A 23,738-nucleotide genomic window follows, 5' to 3' on the forward strand; every position below is an offset into this window, starting at 1 on the left:
AGAATATATAAAGAACTCTTAAAACTCAATAATGAAAAGACAAATAACCCATGAAAAAATGGGCAAAAGATTTGAAAGACATTTCTTTAAAGAAGATACATGAATGGCCAATAAGCACACAAAAAGATGATTAACAATATCATTAGTCATTAGGAAAATGCAGATAAAAACCACAATGAGATATTTCACACCCACTAGGATTGCTATAATCAAAAAGATAGAAACTAACAACAATAAATGACCATATGGAGAAAATGGAACCCTCCTATATTGCTGGTAGGAATGTAAAATGGTGCAGTAACTTTAAAAAAAGTTTGGCAGCTTATCAATCTGTTAAACATAGAGCTACCATATGATTCCATAATTTCATTCCTATATGCTTACCCTAGAGAAATAACACATGGCCACACGAAGCCTTCTACAGGAATGTTCATACAGCATTATTCATAATAACCAAAAAGTAGACACAACGCACCAAATGTCCACCAACTAATGAATGGTTAAACAAAATGTGGAATCTTTATACAATAGAATATTTGGCAATAAAAAGAAATTTAAGTATTGATACAAGTTACAACAGAGATAATCCTCAAAAACATGTGAGGTGAAAACGGTCAATCAAAAAACTACATATTATATACCATGTATATGAAATATCCAGGAAAGGCAAGGCTATAGAAACAGAATATGGATTAGTAATTACCTAGGGCTGGGACGGGGAGGAGAAAGGGAGAGAATAGGAGTGACTGCTTATGATTACAAAATTTTTTGGGGGGGGGTAATGAAAATGTTCCAAAATTAAATTATAGAGATGATTGAACCACTCTGTAAATATATAAAAAGCCATTGGTTTGTATGTTTTATTTTTTAAAGATTTTTTATTATTCATTTGAGACACAGAGTGAGAGAGAGAGCATGAGCAGGGGGAGAGGCAGAGGGAGAGGGAGAAGCAGGCTTCCCGCTGAGCAGGGAGCCCGACGTGGGGCTCGATCCCAGGACCCCGGATCATGACCTGGGCGGAAGGCAGACGCCCAACCATCTGAGCCACCCAGGCGCCCGATTTGTATGTTTTAAACAGGTGTACTTTATAGTATGTAAATTATATCTGTAATAAAGCTCTTAAAAAAATTCAACTTGTGATATATTAACTTTCCTAAATAGACCTGTGAATTATCTTAAAGAACTCTGTTCTGGGGATGTCAGAAGCCGCAGAGTTTAGGGAACGATAGAAGACCAGCATGGGAAATAAATTGACAGAACATTTTATTTTCTTCCTCCAGGTGCTTCGAATGAGGCCACGCCCTTTCTTCGTTCCCTAGCAACCAACTCCCTAGCCACTAGCTCTCTTTCTCAAGCCTTACTCTGTCGTCACTTCCGCTCTGCGACAGGAAGAGAGGTCAGAGCCGGCAGCTTTCCCGGGAGTTTGGCGTTTACTGGTCTGCTTCCGCTGAAGAAGTGGTTCTTTCCCTGCAGCCTCCCGCTCTATCCCAAGTCCCACCTGCCCGCCTGCTGGTGAGGCTCTGGAGGAGTCTAGAGGTCTTCGAGGGTCCAGAGATCCGCGCGAGAGGAAGGTGAGGCCCGGGGACGCATGGCTCCCAGGGCAGAGTAGGGGACTGGCGGGGGCAACTCTTGGGGTATATGTGGCATCCCTTCAGCTTGGCTTCGTTTATCTACTGCGGCACCGAGAGCTTTTCATTTCTCCCCTGCGGACCACCTTGGTTTCTGGAAATTGGGACTTTTCGGCCTCCCTCCCCCAACGTCCCACCTCCTGCCTTTGAAAGAAGACCCCTCATACAGAAGGCTCGCCCAGGGCTCGCCTGGCTGCTGACTCCCAATCCCGCGCAGACCCTGAAGTGATCCGTCATGACCTCAGTGTGAGCTAGTGACCAACTTGTGACACTTTCCGGAGTCCTAGCGTAAATGTTTATCCGTGCGCATGGTCGTGTGTGTATGAGTGTCCTTTATTTCCTGCAGATTATGAGCTAGGAGAATCCTGGGCTGTGTTTGGCAAGTGTGTGTTTTTTCCTTGTTCTTGCACATCAAACAACTTCATGCCGCCTGTTAGGTGGTAGGAATTAGCACACTGGAATTCCAGCACACTGGAATTAGGCTGGAAGCGCCCAGGAGTTACTGATTTTTTTTTTTTTTTTTTGGATCTTAGCTTGATCTTTGAGGAGTTCAGTGACCTATTTGATTTAGGCGATTTTTAGTCAGTTTTAAGTGTTTATGTTTAATTATTATCACTTTTTATTTTTAAGTTTTTAATGTGTTTGTGTCTTACATCCAAGACCACAGGTTCTTCTTGGACAGAGACTGTCATATAGTACTGTTGTGACCCTCATAGCCCCAAGCACAATGCTGAACACATATAAAGGCTCATTAATTTTTAAATTTAAATGGCAGAAAATACACATTCTAACATTTTCAACTTAATATTGAAGGGGTCTATTTTTTTTTTTTTTAAAGATTTTATTTATTTATTCATGAGAGAGAGAGAGAGAGAGAGGCAGAGGGAGAAGCAGGCTCCCAAGGAGCAGGGAGCCCGATGCGGGACTCGATCCCAGGACCCTGGGATCATGACCTGAGCCGAAGGCAGACGCTTAACCATCTGAGCCACCCAGGCGCCCTGAAGGGGTCTATTTAAAGATAGTTCAGCTCCTGGAAAGGAAAACATAAAACAAGGTCTTTTTAGATAAATGTGTTTAAAATTTAGAGGCTGCCTAGAAGACTAGATACAGTGGTTTCAGTAGAAGAGAAATATGGTGCATCTGTCTTTTAGGAAGAGAACACAAATAATGGTGTTTCATTGCTTGTATCTTTTCTTCTCCTCCTCCTCCTTTTTATTTTATTTTGTCTTTTTTTTTTTAAAGTAGGTGTTGTATCCTGACTTACAGACCCAGAGGTGCTTGCTGCCATTATGGGAAATCAGCTTGCTGGCATTGCTCCTTCCCAGATCCTTTCTGTGGAGAGTTATTTCTCAGACATCCATGACTTTGAATACGATAAGAGCCTGGGAAGTACTAGGTTTTTTAAAGTTGCTCGAGCGAAGCACCGAGAAGGCCTGGTGGTTGTGAAGGTCTTTGCAATTCAGGATCCCACATTGCCTTTAACCAGCTATAAACAAGAGCTGGAGGAACTGAAAATCAGGCTTCATTCTGCACAGAACTGTCTACCTTTTCAGAAAGCAGTAGAAAAAGCATCTGAGAAAGCAGCCATGCTCTTTAGGCAGTATGTGCGAGACAACCTCTATGATCGCATCAGTACCCGTCCATTCTTAAATAACATTGAGAAGCGTTGGATTGCTTTCCAGATCCTAACAGCGGTGGACCAAGCACACAAATCTGGAGTCCGTCATGGGGACATCAAGACTGAGAATGTAATGGTCACCAGTTGGAATTGGGTCCTTCTAACTGACTTCGCCAGTTTTAAGCCCACTTATCTTCCAGAGGACAACCCAGCGGATTTCAACTATTTCTTTGACACTTCTAGGAGGAGAACTTGCTATATTGCTCCTGAACGTTTTGTCGATGGTGGATTGTTTGCTACTGAGTTAGAATATATGAGAGATCCTTCAACTCCACTTGTAGACTTACATAGTAATCAGAGAACAAGAGGAGAGTTGAAGAGGGCAATGGATATCTTTTCAGCAGGTATTCGAATTGGTCAAATTTGCCAAGGGGGGATGTGCATATATTTTAACTCTGGAATATTGAAATGTAGCTTTTAGAAAATCCCATATGTTGAAAAATTATTTTCTTGGTATCTCATACGCTATTCAGATAGATACAGCAGTTTTTCTTTGGACATGTTTAATTGCCTAGGAAATGCAGAGTGGTTCATTTATTCAAATATTTAAAAAATATTTGAATTCTTCTGTATGTATCAGGCATGTCTTTTTTTTTTATTATTTTTTTAAATTTTTTTTTTTTTAAAGATTTTATTTATTTATTTGACAGGGAGAGACACAGCGAGAGAGGGAACACAGGCAGGGGGAGTGAAAGAGGGAGAAGCAGGCTTCCCGCCGCGCAGGGAGCCTGATGCGGGGCTCGATCCCAGGACTCTGGGATCATGACCTGAGCCGAAGGCAGACGCTTAACGACTGAGCCACCCAGGCGCCCCATCTTTTTTTTTTTTTTAAAGTAAACTCTACCCCCAATGTGGTGCTCAAACTCATGACTCATGATCAAGAGTCACATGCTCTACCCACTGAGCCAGCCAGGTACCCCAAGGCACTGTCTTAAGTTCTGGAGGTGGATGGACAGTTATGTCCCTCTTTTCTTTTTTTTTTTTTTTTGTAATGTCCCTCTTTTCAAGGTGTTTACATTTAATGGGGAGACAGATATGATATTGAAAAAGGACATTTCAATGCAGAGTGATTTGCTGTGGGGGTGATAAGCACAGGGTGCTGTTATAGTATAGAAATATTTAAATTAATCTTCATGGTATGGGTAGAGAGGCACTATCAGGAAAGGCCTCTTTATTGGAAAGATCATACAGGTTTTTTAAAGATTTATTTATTTTAGAGAGAGTGCTCGCTTGTGTGTGCACGAGTTGGGGAAGGGGCAGAGGGAGAGAATCTTCAAGCCAACTCTCCCGCTGGGCAGGGAGCTTGACCCTGGGCTTGATCTCAAGACCCAAGAGATCATAACTTGAACTGAAACCAAGAGTCAGACGCTTAACTGACTGAGCCCCTGGAAGGATGATTTTTTTTTTTTTTTAAAGATTTTAATTATTTGAGAGAGAGCACAAGAAGGGGTAGGGTCAGAGGAAGCAGACTCCCCGCTGAGCAGGGAGCCTGATGCGGGACTTGATCCCAGGACTCTGGGATCATGACCTGGGCCGAAGGCAGTCGCTTGACCAGCTGAGCCACCCAGGCGCCCTGGAAGGATGATTTTTAAACGGAACTAAAAGATGATTGGGAGCTAGCTATGGCAAGGATAGCTTGTTTCAGGCAGAGTGTTGCTTATACAAAGACTTGAATACCAGAGCACGAGGCACTGATTTATTAGGACACTTTAAGTAGTTTACTATATCTGGAACATAGAGTGTAGAGTGTGAGGTAAGCAAGCCCCAGATCAGAAAGGGTCTGGTATGCCCGTGCTATCCTACGGGGGCATTATCAGGTAAGTATTTTAGATAAACCCTGTAGCATGGAGAGTAGATTGCAGAACTACCTTGGAGAGGGGAAAACTAGCTAGAAGTAAACTGCCGTAGTCCAGATAAGACGTGACCCTGACAAGCTTAAAGTTGTGATAGAATTGGAGAGGGAGTAGAAAAAAGAATACTTCAGAGATAGGTAGAATTGTTAGGACTTGGTGATTGATTGGTAGGTGAAGTCAAGAGCACTCCTTTCACCCCGGCTTGGGAAATTGGGTGGATTGGCAATGATGGTCACTGACATAGGAGAAATAGGAGGATGAACAGGTAAAGGGGATGGGAAGATGATGAAGTCTCATTAGATATGTTGAGTTGAAGGTGTCTGGGGGATATCCAGGAGAAGAAGTACAATAGGCAGGGGCGCCTGGGTGGCTCAGGTCATGATCCCAGGGTCCTGGGATCGAGCCCTGCATCGGGCTCCCTGCTCCGCAGGAGGCCTGCTTCTCCCTCTCCCACTCCCCCGCTTGTGTTCCTGCTCTCGCTAACTCTCTCTCATGTCAAATAAATAAATAAAATCTTTAAAAAAAAAAAAAAAGAAAGAAGTACAATAGGCAGTTGCTTATAAAGGTTTGGTGCATAGAGATTTGGGATGGAGGTGGAGATTTGGTAGTTACCAGGAAATAGGTAGTAATTGTAGCCAACGTAATGGGTTTGTAACCAGTGAGGGTTTGTAGAAAAGTGATTCTTAAGCTTTTTTGGGATCCCCTTAAAGATTTTGTTGAAATCAATGGCCTCCTTCTCTAGAAGAAAGTACCATGCATTAATATACGTTATTTCACATACACACACCACTTGAAGCCAGGCCATGGATTCAAGATTCTTTATGAACTTTTGGGAAGAGAAATGGGCTGAAAATGGTATCCTGAGGAATACCATGTGAACTCTGTATGTATCAGTGCCATTTTTCATGAATTTTGCAAAGGTTGGGTTTAATCTGTCCACTGCAAAGAAAACGTAAATTGAACGGTATTTTAGATTACTTAGGAAAAGTAACGTAATTAATGAAGAAGTGTATTTCATTGAGGGTAATGAACAAGAATTGTTACACAGGTTTGTAACCTCTTTTGGTCCATTCAGTTTACTAATCTGTGTCCTGAGATAATACTGAGGGGTGTTTTTTGATAAGCTTAAGAATTAGCTTCCAGGCTGTGAATATAACAAGATTAGAAATGTAATTCATCAGAGTCCCAACTTTATTGATCAGTGAATTTATCAAAATTTTTGGCAAACCATTTTTACTTTTAAAATTCCTTTAGCTTAAAAATGTGATCACTTTAATCTTGGGATCATTTATAGGCTTTTTTTTTTTTTAACTGAGGTATAATTGGCATATAACATTACATCCTTGTGACTTATTTTATAACTGGAAGTTTGTTAGAGTTTTAAAATTTCAAGGGTCAATGAAAAGTTTATATTTATCCTTTCTGTGTGCATTATAGTTCCGTAAACTTACTCAGCATTTGTTTTTCTAGACTAAGAGTCCTATACTCTATTGGCTGAAGATAGACCCTTTAAATTTTTTGAAAGAGGTGGGTGGGATATGTCCACTTTGTACTGCTCCTAAGATTTGATGTAGGCTCTTTGGGTTTTGAATGTTACTTTTCTCCATCTTGATGCACATCCATGGTTTGTGGCTGCTAGTTTTGGGGAGGGGTATATATTCTTTGTCTCTGGTCATATAAGTGGGCAGAACCCTTTTCCTGGAGATCTTTCATTCATTTGCTTGACAAATATTTGAGTATTATCTGTCTATTATATATGAGACACTGTTGTGTACATGTTGGGAGTACAGCTCTGAACAAGACTGACAAAGTTTTTGCCCTTAAGGAGCTTATGTTCTAGTGAAGTAGAAAGAGAATAAACAAACAAGTTAATTTTCGTTAAGTGATAAGTGCTGTGACGGAGTTATGACTTTTAAGTGTTATGACAAAGGTTGGTAGGAGACGACTTTAGATAAAATGGTCAGAGAAGACCTCCTGTATGAAAAGGTAACATTTGAGCTGATATCTGAATTATAAGGACTTAGTGTTGATGAAGACACCTTGAACAATTTGTTCCATAGGGAAATATTGCCTAATAACACCTTTTCCAGAACAACATTCTAAAAGTTGCAAGAAAAAAGTCCTATATTCACCTCTGTATTAGTTTGCTAGGGCTGCCATGACAAAGTATCTCAGACTTGGTAGCTTAAACAAAAATTTATTTTCCCTCCGTTCTAGAGGCTGGAAGTCCAAGATCAAGGTGCCAGCAGGAGTGATTTCTCCTGAAGCCACTCTCTTTGGGTTGCAGATGGCCACCTTCTCATGGTGTACTCATAAGGCCTCTTCCTTGGTGCCCCTTCTTACAAGGACACCAGTCATAATGGACTTAGGACCTTATTTAACTTCAGTTACCTTTTTAAAGACCCTGTCACCTGTATTTAGTCAGGTTAAAGGTACTGGGTGTTAGGGCTTAAATATATGAATTTTGGGGAGGGGGGGAGACACAACTCAGTCCATAACAATCCCCATTTTGTTGTAAAGAGTCAAATGTAGCTATGTTTCTTTCTGACTTTTTACTTGGAAATTATTTCAAACTTAGAATACTTTAAAAACTTGCAGAAGAGAATCCCCAGATTCGCTTGGTTAACATCTTGCTCCACTTGCTTTATCACCTGTACATTTTTTTTGCACCCCGCCCTACCCCCCATGATTTCCCCCTGATTAAGTTTCATACATCATGGCTCTTTACTTCTAAATACTTCAGTATATATCCTAGGATCCTATTCTCTTACATAACACTTACATAATTGTATGTTGCAGTTATCAACTGCAGCAAATTTAACATTGATAAAATAATTTACAATTTTAATTCTGATTTTGTTTTTGACCCAATAATGTCCCTTACAGCATTTGAACTGCTCCAGGATGGGACCCAGTCTGGGGTTTGGTATTGCATTTAGTTGTCATGTCTCTTTAGCTTCCTTTGATGTGGAACATCTTCATAGCCATTTTTTGTCATCATGACATTGACATTTTTTGAATACTACCTCTCTCCTTAAATTTTTAAAAATTATTTTTATACTTTTTATTTTAAATGATAGATGTTGCAAAAATAGTGAAGAATGCTTCTCCCAGCTTCCCCACTAGTGATATCTTATATGACCAGTACCACCTCAAAGTCTGGAATTGACATTGGAGCATTACTGTTAACTAGATATAGACCTTATTCAGTTTTCACTGGCTTTTACCTGCATTGTGTGTTTGTGTGTGCTCATGCATGTGGTCAAGCACCTCACTCCACCCCTTTGTTTTTTCATAGGATGTACCTCATTTACGGTTTGATTTTTCCTTTTGATTAGATTCAGATTATTCATTCTCAGTATACTGTATATGTGATGATGCATCTTCGCAGTATCACATCTAGAGACAAATGATGTTTGTTGGTGATGTTAATTTTGATCACCTGGTCAAGGTCTTGCCTGATTCTCCCCTCTATAGTTACCTTTTGTTTTTTTAATGCCTTGCAACTAATAAGCAGCCTGTGGGAAGAAACTTAAAGACCATGCAAATACAAAAATATGCAAATAGAGGCCAGTCATCACAATTCCTTCTTGATTTGGCATCCATTGCTGATTCTTGCCTGACCCAGTCTTTGATTGTAAATGATGATTTTCCAACTCTAGTACTTCCTCCACATTCACCGTGGGCCCTCAGCATTCTGGCATACTCAAGTGTCCTCTCTTTCCCCTCATTTTTTTTTTTTTAAATTATTGGTATGGACTTACTAATTCCTGCACCCAGTTTGCTGGTATTTTTTGGAGGGTTTTTGTGTCTATATTCATCAGGAATATTGGTCTGTAGTTTTCTTTTCTTGTAATGTCTTCGTTTGGTTTGGTACCAGGGTAATTTTGAATGAGTTGGAAAGTGTTACCTTTTCTCCTGTTTCTTTGGGACAATTTGTGAAGGATGGTTAAGTATTTTAACATTTGATAGACTGTGAAGCCTCTGTTAAGGCATCTTGTCTTAGGCTTTTCTTTTGTGGAATGTCTATTATTAATCCAATTTCTTTACTTATAAGGTCTATTGAGATTTTGTTTCTTTTTAAATTAGCTTTGGTAATCTGTATCTTTCCAGGAATCTGTCCATTTTATTTAGGTTATCTAATTTGTTGGCATACAGTTGTTCAAAATATAGTTCTTTTTCATTTCTGCAAGGTTGGTAGTGTGTCTCCTTTTTCATACCTTATTTTAGTAGTTTGAGACATCTATCTTTTTAGTAGGAGTCTGTCAATTTTGTTGAGCTTTTCAAAGCACCAACCTTAGATTTTGTCTATGCTCTCTATTGTGTTCTATTCTGTTTCACAAATGTCCATGCCAGTCTTTATTATTCCTTTCCTTCTGTTTGCTTTGGTTTTTGTTTACTTTTCTTGTTTCTTAAGGTTAAGGTTAGGTTATTGTCCTGCACTCTTTTAAAATATAGGTGTTTATAGTTAACACATTTCCTCTAAACACTGTCCTAGTTGCATCCCATATGTTTTGTATGTTGTGTTTTCATTTTCATTCATCGCAAAGTATTTTTCTCATTTCCCTTTGATACATTTTATTATTTAGGAATGTGTTGTTTAATTTCTACATATTTGTGAATTTTTCAAGCTTTCTTCTGTTATTGATCTCTTATTCCATTGTGGTTTGAAGGACATGATTTGTATAATTTCAGTCCTTTTAAACTTACTGAGGCTTGTTTTATGGCCTAGCATATGGTCTAACCTGGAGAGTGTTCCATGTGTACCTGCGAAGAATTTGTATTCCGCTGTTGTTGGGTGGAGTGTTTAGATCCAGTTGGTTTGTAGTGTTGGTCCTGTCTTCTATTTTCCTTCTTGCTTATGGTATTTTTAATAGCTATTTTAAGTCTTTTATTCTAAAACTTGACACAAATAGGTAGAGATTAATTTAAGAACTTTATTGAGTGTTTATTATGTGTCAGGAACTGTTTAGTTCCTGGAAATTTTTTAGTGAGCAAAATAGGTGAAAATCCCTTCCTGAAAATCCCTTATAGAGTGTAAAGTGGAGTTTACACTCTAGTGGGTATACAAGATGGTAAAGAAAATAAATACGTAATATATTTAATTTGGCAGTTGGTGCTGTGGGGAAAAACAGCAGGGAAAGGGAAAAGGGAACATGCCAGGCAAGAAGTATGGGGTAGTTGTGGTGGTGGGGCTTGCAATTTTAAACTGGTTAGTTTACTTACTGCTAATATCCTGAATGACATTTGATGAAGGACCTGAAGGAGGTGGAGGTATAAGTCAGGGGGACATTTTGGGGAGTACCATTCTAGGTAGAGAGACCAGCAGATGCAGATGCTGTGAACTAAGGTTATTTAAGGATCTTTTTAAGACTTGTGAAATATAGGAGTGCCTGGGTGGCTCAGTTGGTTGAGTGTTTGACTCTTGATTTCAGCTCACGTCATGATCTCAGAGTCATGAGATCGAGCCCCACATGGGGTTCCACATTGAGTCTGGAGCCTGCTTAAGATTCTTTCCCTCTGCCACTGCCCCCCCGCCCCAATCCCACATGCACCTACACTCTTTCTCTTTCTGTCTTAGAGAAAAAAAGACTTGTGAAATGCAGGTCATATAATGATTCAGTGAAACTGGTTTGTCCTTTTTGGAATGTGGATAGATTTTTTTTATTCCTTGTTTGAAGATTATGTAAGTGCATAATGATTGGGTTATCTTTCCTTCCCTTTCTAGTCTTATACCTGTACTTTGTAACACTCCTCACGTTTGTTCACTGGTTTATTTTATCTGTCTTCCTAGAATGAAAGCTTCATGAGGGCAAGGATTTTATCTATTATATGCACTGCTAGTGTCTAGTGTATAGTAGACACCTAATAACTTTTTGTTTGATGGTGAATAAATGAGTTGTCAGATATGAATTCTCAGTTCCTTATGAACTTAATGTCTAAAATAAGTCCATATTTTAAAAAAATCATTATTTCTTTTGACTTGTAATCTGTCTGTAAATATATGTATGTATATATTATATACAAACATTCATTTTAAATTTGAGAACTAGGAAGTAATTTCATTTGATTTTTCTTTTTTAAGATGGAGAACTATTCACTGGGCTTCTTTTGACTTTACACTGAAACTGATGATAAGGCAATAGACATTTTCCTGTCTTGCTTGATCGTAGTTGTATGTTGCGTTAAAATTTTTAATTCATTTTACTTAGGGATTTTCATTTTGAGTTTTGCAAATTCTCTGAATTCTTGATCTGTATTAAAGATACCTTGTATTGCATTTTTAATGGATTTATATCTGTTATTTTCCAGGTTGTGTTATAGCTGAGCTTTTTACAGAAGGTGTACCACTGTTTGATCTCTCTCAACTTCTGGCTTATAGAAATGGACAGTTTTTCCCGGAACAAGTGCTAAATAAAATTGAAGATCGCAGTATCAGAGAATTGGTAACTATGCTGCAAGTATTCTCCACTAGGTTTTAATAGAATTGTGTTCTCACTTTTGCATTAGACAGCTCTCTGGAATTTTATGAATTTGGAACAAAGCAATAAAGCCCCATAGACAATTACGAACAGCCTATTTTTATTTACTTTGTGAGGGAGAAGTGTATAATACTTTACCTCTTTTCAGGCACAGAGCTCATTTGACTAAATTTTATATGTATATAAACCATGCATAATGTTATACACACACACACACACACACACGCACACACGTCTTCAGCTCTGCTTTGGATAGATTTGGGAGGAAGTAAAGAGGTGCCTGAGGGTTAGAGATGTTGTCCAGGATAGAGCTTGCTAGTAAGAAATGAAGACATATATCTAAAACGAAAGAGACAGGAAACATTAACTTGAATATAATGCAGTAGTATAGGGCCATTTCATATAGAAACACCTAGCTTGGTATGTCTCTCTTGAGGCTGTTCTGGAAAGGAAGGCTATAGAATCACTAATTAGTATAGCAGAACAGATATAAAGAATTCTGTGGGAGGTCACATAAGCCATATATCCACCTTACTGTTTGAGGGGATCTTTATTAAGTCCATCAATACAGTAACTGATGGCTTATAATGATGATGACTCTCAGTCATAGAAAGTTATAGTATATTAAAATATTCTGTTTTAATTTCTCTTACAAATGGCAAGTATTAAAAAATAAGATGTTTTAGAGGAAGCCAGTTTAGCTCATGTTCAGTGAACCGTGCACTGGATTAGGAGTTGGTATACCTGGCTGTTCTGTCTTTGGGTATGGCACTCATCTGTCATGTTACATTGGCTAAGTGACTTCATGAGTTTGGGCCTGCATTTTCTTAACTATGAAAGGAGTGAATCTGACGAATCTTTAAGGCTTAATCTGAATGTAAAAGGAATTCTATTTAAGTCACTTTTCCTGGTATTTATAGTTCATTTGATTCCTTGCAAGTTCAATGCTAGGTGCCTATTTAGAATATACACAGAAAGCTCTATTTTAAGTATTTAAATAATGACTGATTCACTGAAGATCTAGGAAAAATTAAGCTGTGCTCTGTATATTGAAAGAAAATTATTTCCCTAAGATGTCAGAAAAGATGATAAATTCAAATTAGGTATATCATTTCTAGGGTTTGTAGGATTTAACATCTCTTATACACTTGAGAAGTTTAAACCACTGATTCCCTTTTTGACTAGATCCTAGAACTACACTTAAACCATGTAGTCCCTTGGACTTGGGGTATTAAGACTCTAAATCATAACTGAGATATGTAAATAAATTATAGTGGTTCTCTGATTCTTTTCAGAATCATGTGTAATTTTATGTGTAAAAATGTGTATACAGTTTTGTTCTGGAGAAAATCCCATTGTTTGCCTCAAATTCTCAGTGGTATTACCCCACTCAAAAATGTTTTTTTTTTTTTTTTTTTTTTTTTAAAGATTTTATTTATTTGACAGAGAGAGCACAAGCAGAGGGAGAGAGAGGGAGAAGCAGGTTCCCTGCTGAGCAAGGAGCCCGATGTGGGACTCGATCCCAGGACCCTGGGATCATGACCTGGGCCGAAGGCAGCCGCTTAACCGACTGAGCCACCAGGCGTCCCTCAAAAATGTTTAAGAATCCTTGAGTTGTGGGCAGCAATGTATTACTCCCCTGTCTTAATAAATGGGAATGCTGAACAGGGTATATCTCCCTTTGTGTCTGGGCCATCTGTAATACATTACTATATAATTCCTTGTTGCTCTGTAGGATAGTAGTAGAGTCACATATTACTTGTAGTCCGGTTCTGAAAGTAGTTTGAAAGGCAAAGATTGAGAAGAGTCAGAGTTACCTCAGAAATTCTTTATGTCATGTTTAAGTTGCCCTTGTAGCTTTCATCTGATTTAATCTGCTATTCTCAAATCTATTTTTTACTCCTTTTCTCCCCTTGGTATAGGTAACTCAGATGATTCATCGTGAGCCAGATAAACGTTTAGGGGCAGAAGATTACCTAAAGCAGCAGCGTGGCAATGCCTTTCCTGAAATATTTTACACATTCCTTCAGCCCTACATGGCCCAGTTTGCCAAGGAAACATTTCTTTCTGCAGATGAGCGCATTCTGGTTATACGGAAGGATTTGGCCAACATAATTCACAATCTTTGTGGACATGATCTGCCAGAAAAAGCAGAAGGAGAGCCTAAGGAAAATGGGCTGGTTATCTTGGTGTCTGTTATAACGTCCTGTCTGCAGACCCTTAAATACTGTGATTCCAAACTTGCTGCTTTGGAACTTATTTTGCATTTGGCCCCAAGATTAAGTGTAGAAATTCTTTTGGATCGTATTACTCCATATCTTTTGCATTTCAGCAATGACTCTGTTCCTAGAGTGAGGGCTGAGGCCTTGAGGACGTTGACCAAAGTTCTTGCTCTTGTCAAAGAGGTTCCTCGCAATGATGTCAATATCTATCCGGAATATATTCTGCCAGGCATAGCCCACTTAGCCCAAGATGATGCTACTATTGTTAGACTAGCCTATGCTGGTAAGAGTTTATTGTCCAAGTAATAGCTGCTCATATTTTTTTTTCTTTTAAAGATTTTATTTATTTAATTGACAGAGAGAGAGACAGCGTGAGAGGGAACACAAGCAGGGGGAGTGGGAGAGGGAGAAGCAGGCTTCCGGCCAAGCAGGGAGTCCGATGTGGGGCTCGATCCCAGGACCCTGGGATCATGACCTGAGCCGAAGGCAGTCGCTTAACCAACTGAGCCACCCAGGTGCCCCTAGCTGCTCATATTTTTGAAGTTAGTGACTATAATACCTCTTGTTTCTCTTACTTGGGAATTCCAAGAGTGAATTATAGTCCTTGAACTATTTGTGTACATTTTAATAATTTTTGTAGCTAATCTGTTCCTGGGACTCAACTTTTGATTGTACTCATTTTTGAAGTGATCAGAATTATAAAGTGAAAAATATGTAATATAGAATTCTATGATTTTACTTGGTATACTACATTTAATTTGGAGTGAGACTAATGTTTACAAGTATGTTCTTACTTAGTGTCTTTAGGTCTTTATGAAGTTTCTCTGAACAGATATGCTAGTTTGAATATCAACTGTAGGATACAAGTCTATTGCCATTCAAAAAGATGAATTTTGCTGGGTAATTTGGTGTTGGAAGGTTAGCCTATTACCAGATTTTAAGGTCCTTTTAGTTACTGTAGTGCTTAAGGTGTGTGGCTTCTTTGTGATGAGGTTATAACACATCCACCTGTTTTATTTGTAATTCTTACTCATAAAATTCATGTTCTTAGCTCCCCAAATTAATTCTGCATACTAATTTTTGCATGGAAGATGTCACTGAAACATTAACACAATTCATAATTTATTTTTAATATAATCTGGAAATCACAGATTCTATTTTGGTCTTTGTAAATAGTACATAAAGTGTGGTGATGATATTGTCACTTTTTTGAAAGGTACTTGCCAGGTTTATTAAATTTACTATTTGTCATTTTAATGGAACATATGAAAAATGGTTTTTGGACTCTGGCCTTATCTCTAGGTACACCCACAAAGTGGTGGTTGTTGGGTTTTTTATTTTCCCCATACGTATATTTTTATTTATATTTATCCATTGCCTATTATTTATGGTTTCTGGTTTCCGTAACTGTATGGCCTGTACATGTCAGGCCTAGAAAATTCAGGATTTCTTTAAGAAAGGTACATTTGAGTTTATAATTTGTAACATAGCATATTTATAATTCACTTGGCAAACATAATTAAACCAGAAAAATCAATAAAAGTTTATAGGTTTTAAAAACAAGCTGTTTCTTTCTTTAGAGTTTTATTACCTACTGTTGGTCTTAGTTTGTTCTCAGTTGTGTTAAATGGGTAAGGTTCTGATGTGTAGGTGCTATATTAACATTGTGACAGTCAATTACTAATAGGAATAGCAGAAAAATAATAACTACTATTTATTGAAAAACCTGTGTCAGAGCATCTGCTGCTCAAGGGTGCAAGGATTTGTTGCAAGAGATATATAAATTTTAAGATAGATTTCAGATTCTAAGATATATGGATTCTAAGATCTATATATCTTTTGCAACCAGTCCTTGCAACAACCTTGAGCAATAGATGTTATATTATGTTCATTTTACAAGTGAGGAAATTGGGAATGGGAGAGGCTAAACAATATGACCTAAATGTATCTGGTCTCACTCTTTCTCAGTTCTCAGAGCTGCTGTCTATACCTTGACTCTGAAGCAGCTCTTCTTTTCTTTGGTCTTCTGGGTCTTTATGGTGAGAGTCTATGGTAACCCAGGGTCAGTGCTGGTACCTTGCAGTGTCCCTTCATCGTGGCTTAGTGCATGATAAAGCTGTCTTTTTTTCAGTAGAGCCAGAAGTCTATTTGAACTTTTATGGTTAAGTATAATTAAACCACACACATCAGTAATTCTAAAAGTTTAAAATCAATTTTTAAATGTCTTTTACAGTATTCTTTTTAGACTCAGAGGTGGTATAGATTTGTATCTTGTGTAAACTTTCAAGTGTGTTGTGGTGTATGAACTTAAATGGGGAAAGAGGCATAGATCTACTCAGATTTTAGAAGTGCCCAGGAAAGTAAGAGACTTTTCCTAATAAAGATACATCCATTAAAGTGGGGACATTCATCTAGAATTTGACTTATTATCAGAGGATGGCCCAAACTCTCCCATCTTTAGGGTGAGCTTGCATTACAGGTATTCACGTACAGTACGCACTACAGTAACTAAAAGGACCTTAAAATCTGGTAATAGGCTAACCTTCCAACACCAAATTACCCAGCAAAATTCATCTTTTTGAATGGCAATAGACTTGTATCCTACAGTTGATATTCAAACTAGCATATCTGTTCAGAGAAACTTCATAAAGACCTAAAGACTTAGTGAAGTCAGAACATACTTGTAAACATTAGTCTCACTCCAAATTAAATGTAGTGATCCTTTGGGTACTTAGAGGTAAATTTTTGTTCTTCAGAACAATGTTGAACCTGTTGGGGGTTCGGAGGGGGTGGGACTCCAAGATAAAAGTAATCACTACATTTGATAGTCTCAGCAATCTCAACTCTTGTGAGATGCACCTCAATTGTAGTGGTGTTAAAAATTAAGGAAAAAGTGAGTCTGAGAATTGATTAAGGTAGTTAATTAAGCTCTATGTTCAGTGCTGTTTATTGCTAAGGAAAAGAGTGCAGTCTTTTCCTGGTACGGTCATATGTTAAGACGCACAGAAATGGGAGGGAAAGAAGGATAGAGATACAGGCATAAATAAAAAATGGAAGGGAGAAGAAAGTGTAAGCAGATCTGATAGCAAATGTGACAGCAGAAATTAGATATTTTCACAGTGGTAAGGAATATCAGACAGTCTTAGGAGATTATAGAGAAAGGAGAAAATACAACTGCAGAAACATGGCAGTACTTTGGTTCATTAAGAAATTCAGAGTATCACAAGGAAAGCAATCTAATAATGGTTGATTCAGTTTAGTAATAGCTCTTTGAGGTAGATGTGACTTATGTATGTGTGAAACATACTCATATGTTAAGCAGCCACCTAGTAAGTGTCAGGGGCTGAGATTTGAGACGGGTCTGTGATTCTGAAGCCCAGCTTAGCCTGTTATTTTATTTATTTATTTTTTTAAAGATTTTATTTATTTGTCAGAGAGAGAGAGAGAGAGAGAGGCAGGCAGAGGGAGATGCAGGCTCCCTGCTGAGCAAGGAGCCTGATGCGGGACTTGATCCCAGGACCCTGGGATCATGACCTGAGCCGAAGGCAGACGCCCTACTGACAGAGCCACCCAGGCATCTCAGCCTGTTATTTTAATGTGGATGTTTCTCTGTTAGTCTAATGTATATCTCTCACCTGTTAAGATACTGTTTGTAGGTCTCTGTAGAAGGATTAAGCTTTTCCCTCAGTAGATTTGAATGCTGTATTTTGGGATATTTTGTATTTTTTTCCCAGTCTTATTGAGATATAATTGACCTATATTACTGTATAAGTTTAAGGTATAAAGTATAATGGTTTGACTTACATATATTCTAAAATGATTACCACAAGTTTAGTTGGCTTCCATCCTCTCATACAGGTACAATGAAAAGAAGCAAAAACAGAAAACAGTTTTTTTCTTTGTGATGAGAACTCTTAGAATTTGCTCTCTTAACTTTCATATATGTCATTATAGCAGAGTTAACTATAGTGTTTATGCTGTACATTTTTGTATTTTTAAAAAGTTTATGTTTCATTATTAAAACTGTTAGTTGTAGGGGCGTTTGGGTGGCTCAGTTGGTTAAGTGTCTGCCTTTGGCTCAGGTCGTGATCCCAGGGTCCTGGGATCGAACCCCACATCCTGCTTCATGCTCAGTGGGGGAGTCAGCTTCTCCCTCCGCTCATCACCCACTTGTGCTCTCTCTCTCACAAATAGATAAAATATTCAAAAAACTGTTAGTTGTAGATTATGAGATTAGTTACCAAAAATATGATTAGGCTAAGTGCTAAATTGAAAAGTCCTACTTTTCCTCCTTAGTTTTAAGATTATTATTTATATGTATAAAGACAGGAGGGGAAGTTATAAACATTACAAGGATTTAAGATTATAATAATAAATTTTCCCTTTTTTGTAGAAAACATAGCTCTGCTGGCTGAAACAGCTTTGAGATTCCTGGAATTAGTACAGTTAAAAAATCTCAATATGGAAAATGACCCAAATAGTGAAGAAATAGATGAAGTTACGCATCCCAATGGCAATTACGACACAGGTAATATGATTTTCTCTTCCAGATTTCTTATTATTTGGAATGAATTACTAATGTGGACTTGAAGGAAACTATCATTATAATTTTCATGTAAGATGAAAGAATACCATATATATATATATATGGTGTGTGTTTCCTATATATGTATATATATGTGTATATATATATATGTATATATATAGGAAAGGTACCTGGTGTTTCATTGTTCTCTCTACTCTGTATACACTGTATACCAGATACACTGTTACCTAACCAGAAAATGATTAGCTTGTTGCCACAGATTCTAAGTTCAGTTGTTTTTCAGCCACAATTGATTTGTGTCAATAGTAAAGCTAGCTGAATTGTATAATTCTTACAAGATGGAAGAAAAAAACATTGACAACGTCATAGCTAAAGCATCTAAGCCTTTTCTCCTTGTGTGAGTATACTTTGAGTATCCTCAATCATAAACTGTGTTTATGTTGTACTATCTGTGATTTATGGATCAAACCCCACACCTTTTGCTTTAAATGAACAGATGTGATGGTAAACTCTTTGAGGTCAAAGTTTCTGTCTTAAGTTTCTTTACATACAAACAACTCTTAGCAGGCTTTTAATTAATGTTTATTGAGTTAAAGATTTAGAAGTAAAAATAATACACTTAGATCTGTTCTAGGATATTTCTAGTTCAGGAAAACTAGAGAAATCTAGTTTTAGATTTTTATGCTATACACAACAGTAATGGCTTTATTACTTATTAGAAGGGCATCATATTTAGCATATATTCTCTGCAGTTGAAGACAGTGGAATAATTTTGAACTTATAGAAGAATGTATCAGAAAGGAAATCCTCGCTTTTTTCATGGAATTACTTAGAAAATGATACTGTCCTACATTCTATAACCATGTAATTGGATGTTTATAGATAATGAAGTTAGGTGTTAAACCTTTTTTGGAGTTGATCTAAAGTTTGTCTTAATGCGAAGATAGTATTTTGCATATCAGACCACCTTTTCTCTTGAAAGTGGCTGCACCAGGAGTGGCCTCTGCCCTCATTCATTAAGCCAACAGATAATTGTTAAACATAAGCTCCGCATTAAGCAATTATGTGCCTGCTCTAAGCACTAGAAATATAGTGGTGAATAAGACAGAAGAGATCCTCCTGTTGAGCTTACATTTTAGAAGGGAAAGGAAAAAAGGAGGGCGTGTAGGAGATAAAGTCAGAGAAGAAGGTGGTGGCCTTATCATGTAAAGCCTTGACAGGATTTGCAGTATATTTTCTGCTTTCTAAAAATTTAATAAACTGACCTTAAAAATGCTTTCTAAAAGTATTAAATTGTACCATCAGTTTATATCCTTAACAAGTCTAGTATTTTAAGTCCTTGTTCAAGTTGATTTTATTGGTGGCAGTATGATCTTTTTGGTATTATCCCATAGTTTTTCTCCTTGAGCCTCAAAAACAGATCTGTTTAATTAATGAGTTGGTAACCATGCTTGTGGCATATGCTTATCAGGGTGTTGTTCTCCAGTTTTTTTTAAGATTTTATTTATTTACTTGACGGAGAGAGACACAGCGAGAGAGGGAACACAAGCAGGGGGAGTGGGAGAGGGAGAAGCGGGCCTCCCGCAGAGCAGGGAACCCGATGCGGGGCTTGATCCCAGAACCCTGGGATCATGACCTGAGCCGAAGGCAGACGCTTAACGACTGAGCCACCCAGGCGCCCCTGTTCTTCAGTTTATATTTTGGTTTCTCATCTGTCCTTCAGAACTTTGAACAGTGGAAAAATTTAGTGGTTATAGACTTTTTATAGTGGCTTCTCTAATTGTTCTTTTTCCTCCAAGGAGTAAGAAAGAAGCCTACGTCTATATCTTGGGGGGAAAAACTGATCCTATCTTTATTTTATTTTATTTTATTTTTTTAGAGCTGCAAGCCTTACATGAAATGGTCCAACAGAAAGTTGTCACTTTGCTAAGTGACCCTGAAAATATTGTGAAACAAACCTTGATGGAAAATGGAATAACACGGCTGTGTGTATTCTTTGGACGTCAGAAAGCCAATGATGTTTTATTGTCCCACATGATCACTTTCCTAAATGATAAGAATGATTGGCATCTTCGTGGAGCTTTTTTTGATAGTATAGTTGGTATGTTTTACCATTTGTTTTAAAATACATCTTTAAGATTTTGAATTGTTCTCTCAAATAGTACTTCTGTGAGGTCTGAAAGATAGGTGACAAGACTACCAATTTCATTAATAATGAAATGAGCTCCTAGTGTTTCTGTCTTTATGCTGCTTTTGGATGATAAAAATATCTTAGCTAATCAAGGGATTGGTTAATTAAATTGTGATTCATTCATATGAAGGAATATCATGTGGTCATTAAAAACAATGTTTTAAAAGAATATTTAATGACCTGGGAAAGTACCATGAAATACTATTAAAGTGACCAAAGTATTGGTTCTATAAGGTAATATAACAAATATGTTTATAAAGAAGTCTGGAATATACTAAGATTTATATAGTGATTATCTCTGGGGCTGGGATTATAGGTGATTATTTATGTTTTTGATATTTGTCAAATTTTTTATAGTAAACATGCATCAGAAAGTAACTTACAATGAGAAAATAACAGTTAAGCTACAAGTGTGAATGAAAATCAATTTAATTAGGCAGAAAATTAAAGCTTGCAGGCTATGCTTTGTGTAAACGGAAAATGTGTGAAAAATTAGTTTTTTTCTATTTTTTTCAAAGTGTTAATTTTTTATTTTGTTCATTTGTTTTTCAGATTCCACATATAAGTGAAATCATATGGTATTTGTCTTTCTCTGATTTTTTTCACTTAGCATAATACCCTCTAGATCCATCCATGTTGTTGCAAATGGCAAGATCTCATTCTTTTTTTGTGGCTGAGTAATACTCCATTGTATAGATATACCACATCTTCTTTACCATTCATCTATTGACGGATACTTGGCTTGTTTCCATGTCTTGGTTATTGTAAATAATGCTGCAATAAACATAGGGGTACATATATTTTTTCGAATTAGAGTTTTTATTTTCTTTTAGGTAAATACCCAGTCGTGGAATTACTGGATCATATAGTATTTCTCTTAATTTTTTAAGGAACCTCTATACCATTCTCTGTGGTGGCTACACCAATTTACATTTCCACCAACAGGGTACAAGGATTCCTTTTTCTTTACATCCTCGCCAACACTTGATGTTTCTTGTGTTTTTGATTCTAGCCATTTTGACAGGTATAAGGTGATGTATCATTGTGGTTTTGATTTCCATTTTCCTGATGATTAGTGATGTTGAACATCTTTTCATGTATCTGTTGGCCATCTGCATGTTGTCTTTGGTAAAATGTCTGTTTAGGTCCTCTGCCCAGTTTTTTAATCAGATTATTTATTTGGGTGTTGAGTTGTAGAAGTTCTTTATACATGGTGGATATTAACTCCTTGTAAGATACATCATTTGCAAATACTTTCTACCATTCAGTAAGTTACCTTTTAGTTTTGTTGATGGTTTCTCCTTCACTGCAGAAGCTTTTGATTTTGGTGTAGTCCCAATTGTTTATTTTTGCTTTTGTTTCTTTTGCTTGAGGTGACATATCTAGAACATGTTTCTATGGCCTGCGTCTAAGAAATTACTGCCCATGTTTTCTTCTTGGAATTTTATGGTTTCATGTTTTACATTTAGGTCTTTAATCCATTTTGAGTTTATTTTGGTGTATGGTTTAAGAAAGTGGTTCAGTTTCATTCTTTGCATGTAGCTGTCCAGGTTTCCCAGCACCGTTTATTGAAGACACTGACTTTTCCCGTTGTATATGCTTGCCTCCTTTGTCATAGGTTAATTGACCACATAGGTGTGGATTTTTTTCTGGGCCCTTTATCCTGTTTCATTGATTTGTGTGTCTGTTTTTGTGCCAGTACCATACTGTTTTGATTACTACAAGTTTGCAGTATATCTTGAAATCTGGGATTGTGATAGCTCCAGCTTTGTTCTTCTTTCTCAAGATTGCTTTGGCTATTTGGGGTCTTTTGTGATTCTATACAAATTTTAATATTATTCTGGTTTTGTGTAAAATGTTGGCATTTTGATAGGGATTGCATTGAGTTTGTAGATTGCTTTGGGTAGTATGGACATTTTAACAATATTTTTCCAACCCATGAACATACAGTATCTTTCCATTTGTATCATCTTCCAGTTTCTTTCATCAGTGTTTTATGGTTTCCAAAATCCAGTTTTTCACCTCCATGGTTAAGTTGATTCCTACACATTCTTTTCGGTGCAATTGCAGATAGAACTGTTTTCTTACTTTCTCTTTCTGCTGCTTTGTTACTAGTGTGTAGAATGGCAAGATTTCTGTGTATTTTGTATCCTGCAACTTTACTGAATTTATTTATTTTAATAGTGTTTTGGTGAAGTCTTTAGAGCTTACTGTATATAGAATCATGTTATCTGCAAATAGTGACAGTTTTACTTATTCCTTACCAATTTGGATACCTTTTATTTCTTTTCATGTCCAATTGCTGCAGCTTAGACTTCCATTACTATGTTGAATAAAAGTGGTGAGAGTGGACATCCTTGTCTTCTTCCTGTTCTTAGAGGAAAAGCTCTTAGTTTTTCACCATTGAGTATGATGTTAGCTATGGGTTTTTTATATATGGCCTCTAGTATGTTGAGGTATGTTTCCTCTAAACCCACTGTGTTGAGAGTTTTTGTCATGAACAGATGTTAAATTTTGTCAAAGGCTTTTTCTGCATCTATTGAGGTGACCATATAATTTTATCCTTTGGTTTATTAATGTGATGTATTAATTTGCAAATACTGAACCATCCTTGCATCCCTGGAATAAATCCCACTTGATCATGTGTGGTGAATGATTTTTTTTAATGTATTGTTAAATGCTCATTGAATGGGTTGCTCATATTTTGTTGACGATTTTTGTGTGTATGTTTATCATAGATATTGGCCCACAGTTTTCTTTTTTCTTTTTTTTTTTTTCTTGTGGTGTCTTTGGTTTTGGTGTCAGGGTAGTGCTGGCTTTCCTTCCTCTTCTTTTTTTTTGGAATAATTTGAGGAGAATAGGTATTAATTCTTTGAATGGTTGGTAAAATTCACTTGTGAATCCATCTGGTTCTGGACTTTGTTCTTTCGGTGGTGTTTATTTTTTTTTTTAAGATTTTATTGATTTATTTTAGAAAGAGAGCATGAACGGGGGGGGGGGGGGGGGGGGGAAAGGGATAAGCAGACTCCATGCTGAGCATGGAGCCCAACTTGGGACTCAATCCCAGGACTCTGAGACACAGTCTGAGCCAAAACCAAGAGTCAGCTACTTAACAGACTGAACCACCTCTCAGTGCCC

At 37.3% G+C, this 23,738-nt stretch overlaps 1 protein-coding gene across 1 annotated transcript in view; it reads left to right on the plus strand.

Moving 5' to 3' along the window:
- The first annotated feature begins 1,393 nt into the window (after nucleotides 1–1,393).
- PIK3R4 (phosphoinositide-3-kinase regulatory subunit 4) overlaps nucleotides 1,394–23,738 on the plus strand; it is an 83,868-nt gene continuing 61,523 nt past the window's right edge. The window contains exons 1-6 of the mRNA XM_021678899.2: nucleotides 1,394–1,916; nucleotides 2,874–3,650; nucleotides 11,472–11,605; nucleotides 13,564–14,146; nucleotides 18,257–18,391; nucleotides 20,289–20,510. Coding sequence (XP_021534574.1) covers nucleotides 2,918–3,650; nucleotides 11,472–11,605; nucleotides 13,564–14,146; nucleotides 18,257–18,391; nucleotides 20,289–20,510 — 1,807 coding nt within the window. The 5' untranslated portion in view covers nucleotides 1,394–1,916; nucleotides 2,874–2,917. The remainder of the gene's footprint in view (nucleotides 1,917–2,873; nucleotides 3,651–11,471; nucleotides 11,606–13,563; nucleotides 14,147–18,256; nucleotides 18,392–20,288; nucleotides 20,511–23,738) is intronic.

This window comes from Neomonachus schauinslandi, chromosome 1 (genome assembly GCF_002201575.2).
Source record: "Neomonachus schauinslandi chromosome 1, ASM220157v2, whole genome shotgun sequence".
Lineage (NCBI taxonomy): Eukaryota > Metazoa > Chordata > Mammalia > Carnivora > Phocidae > Neomonachus > Neomonachus schauinslandi.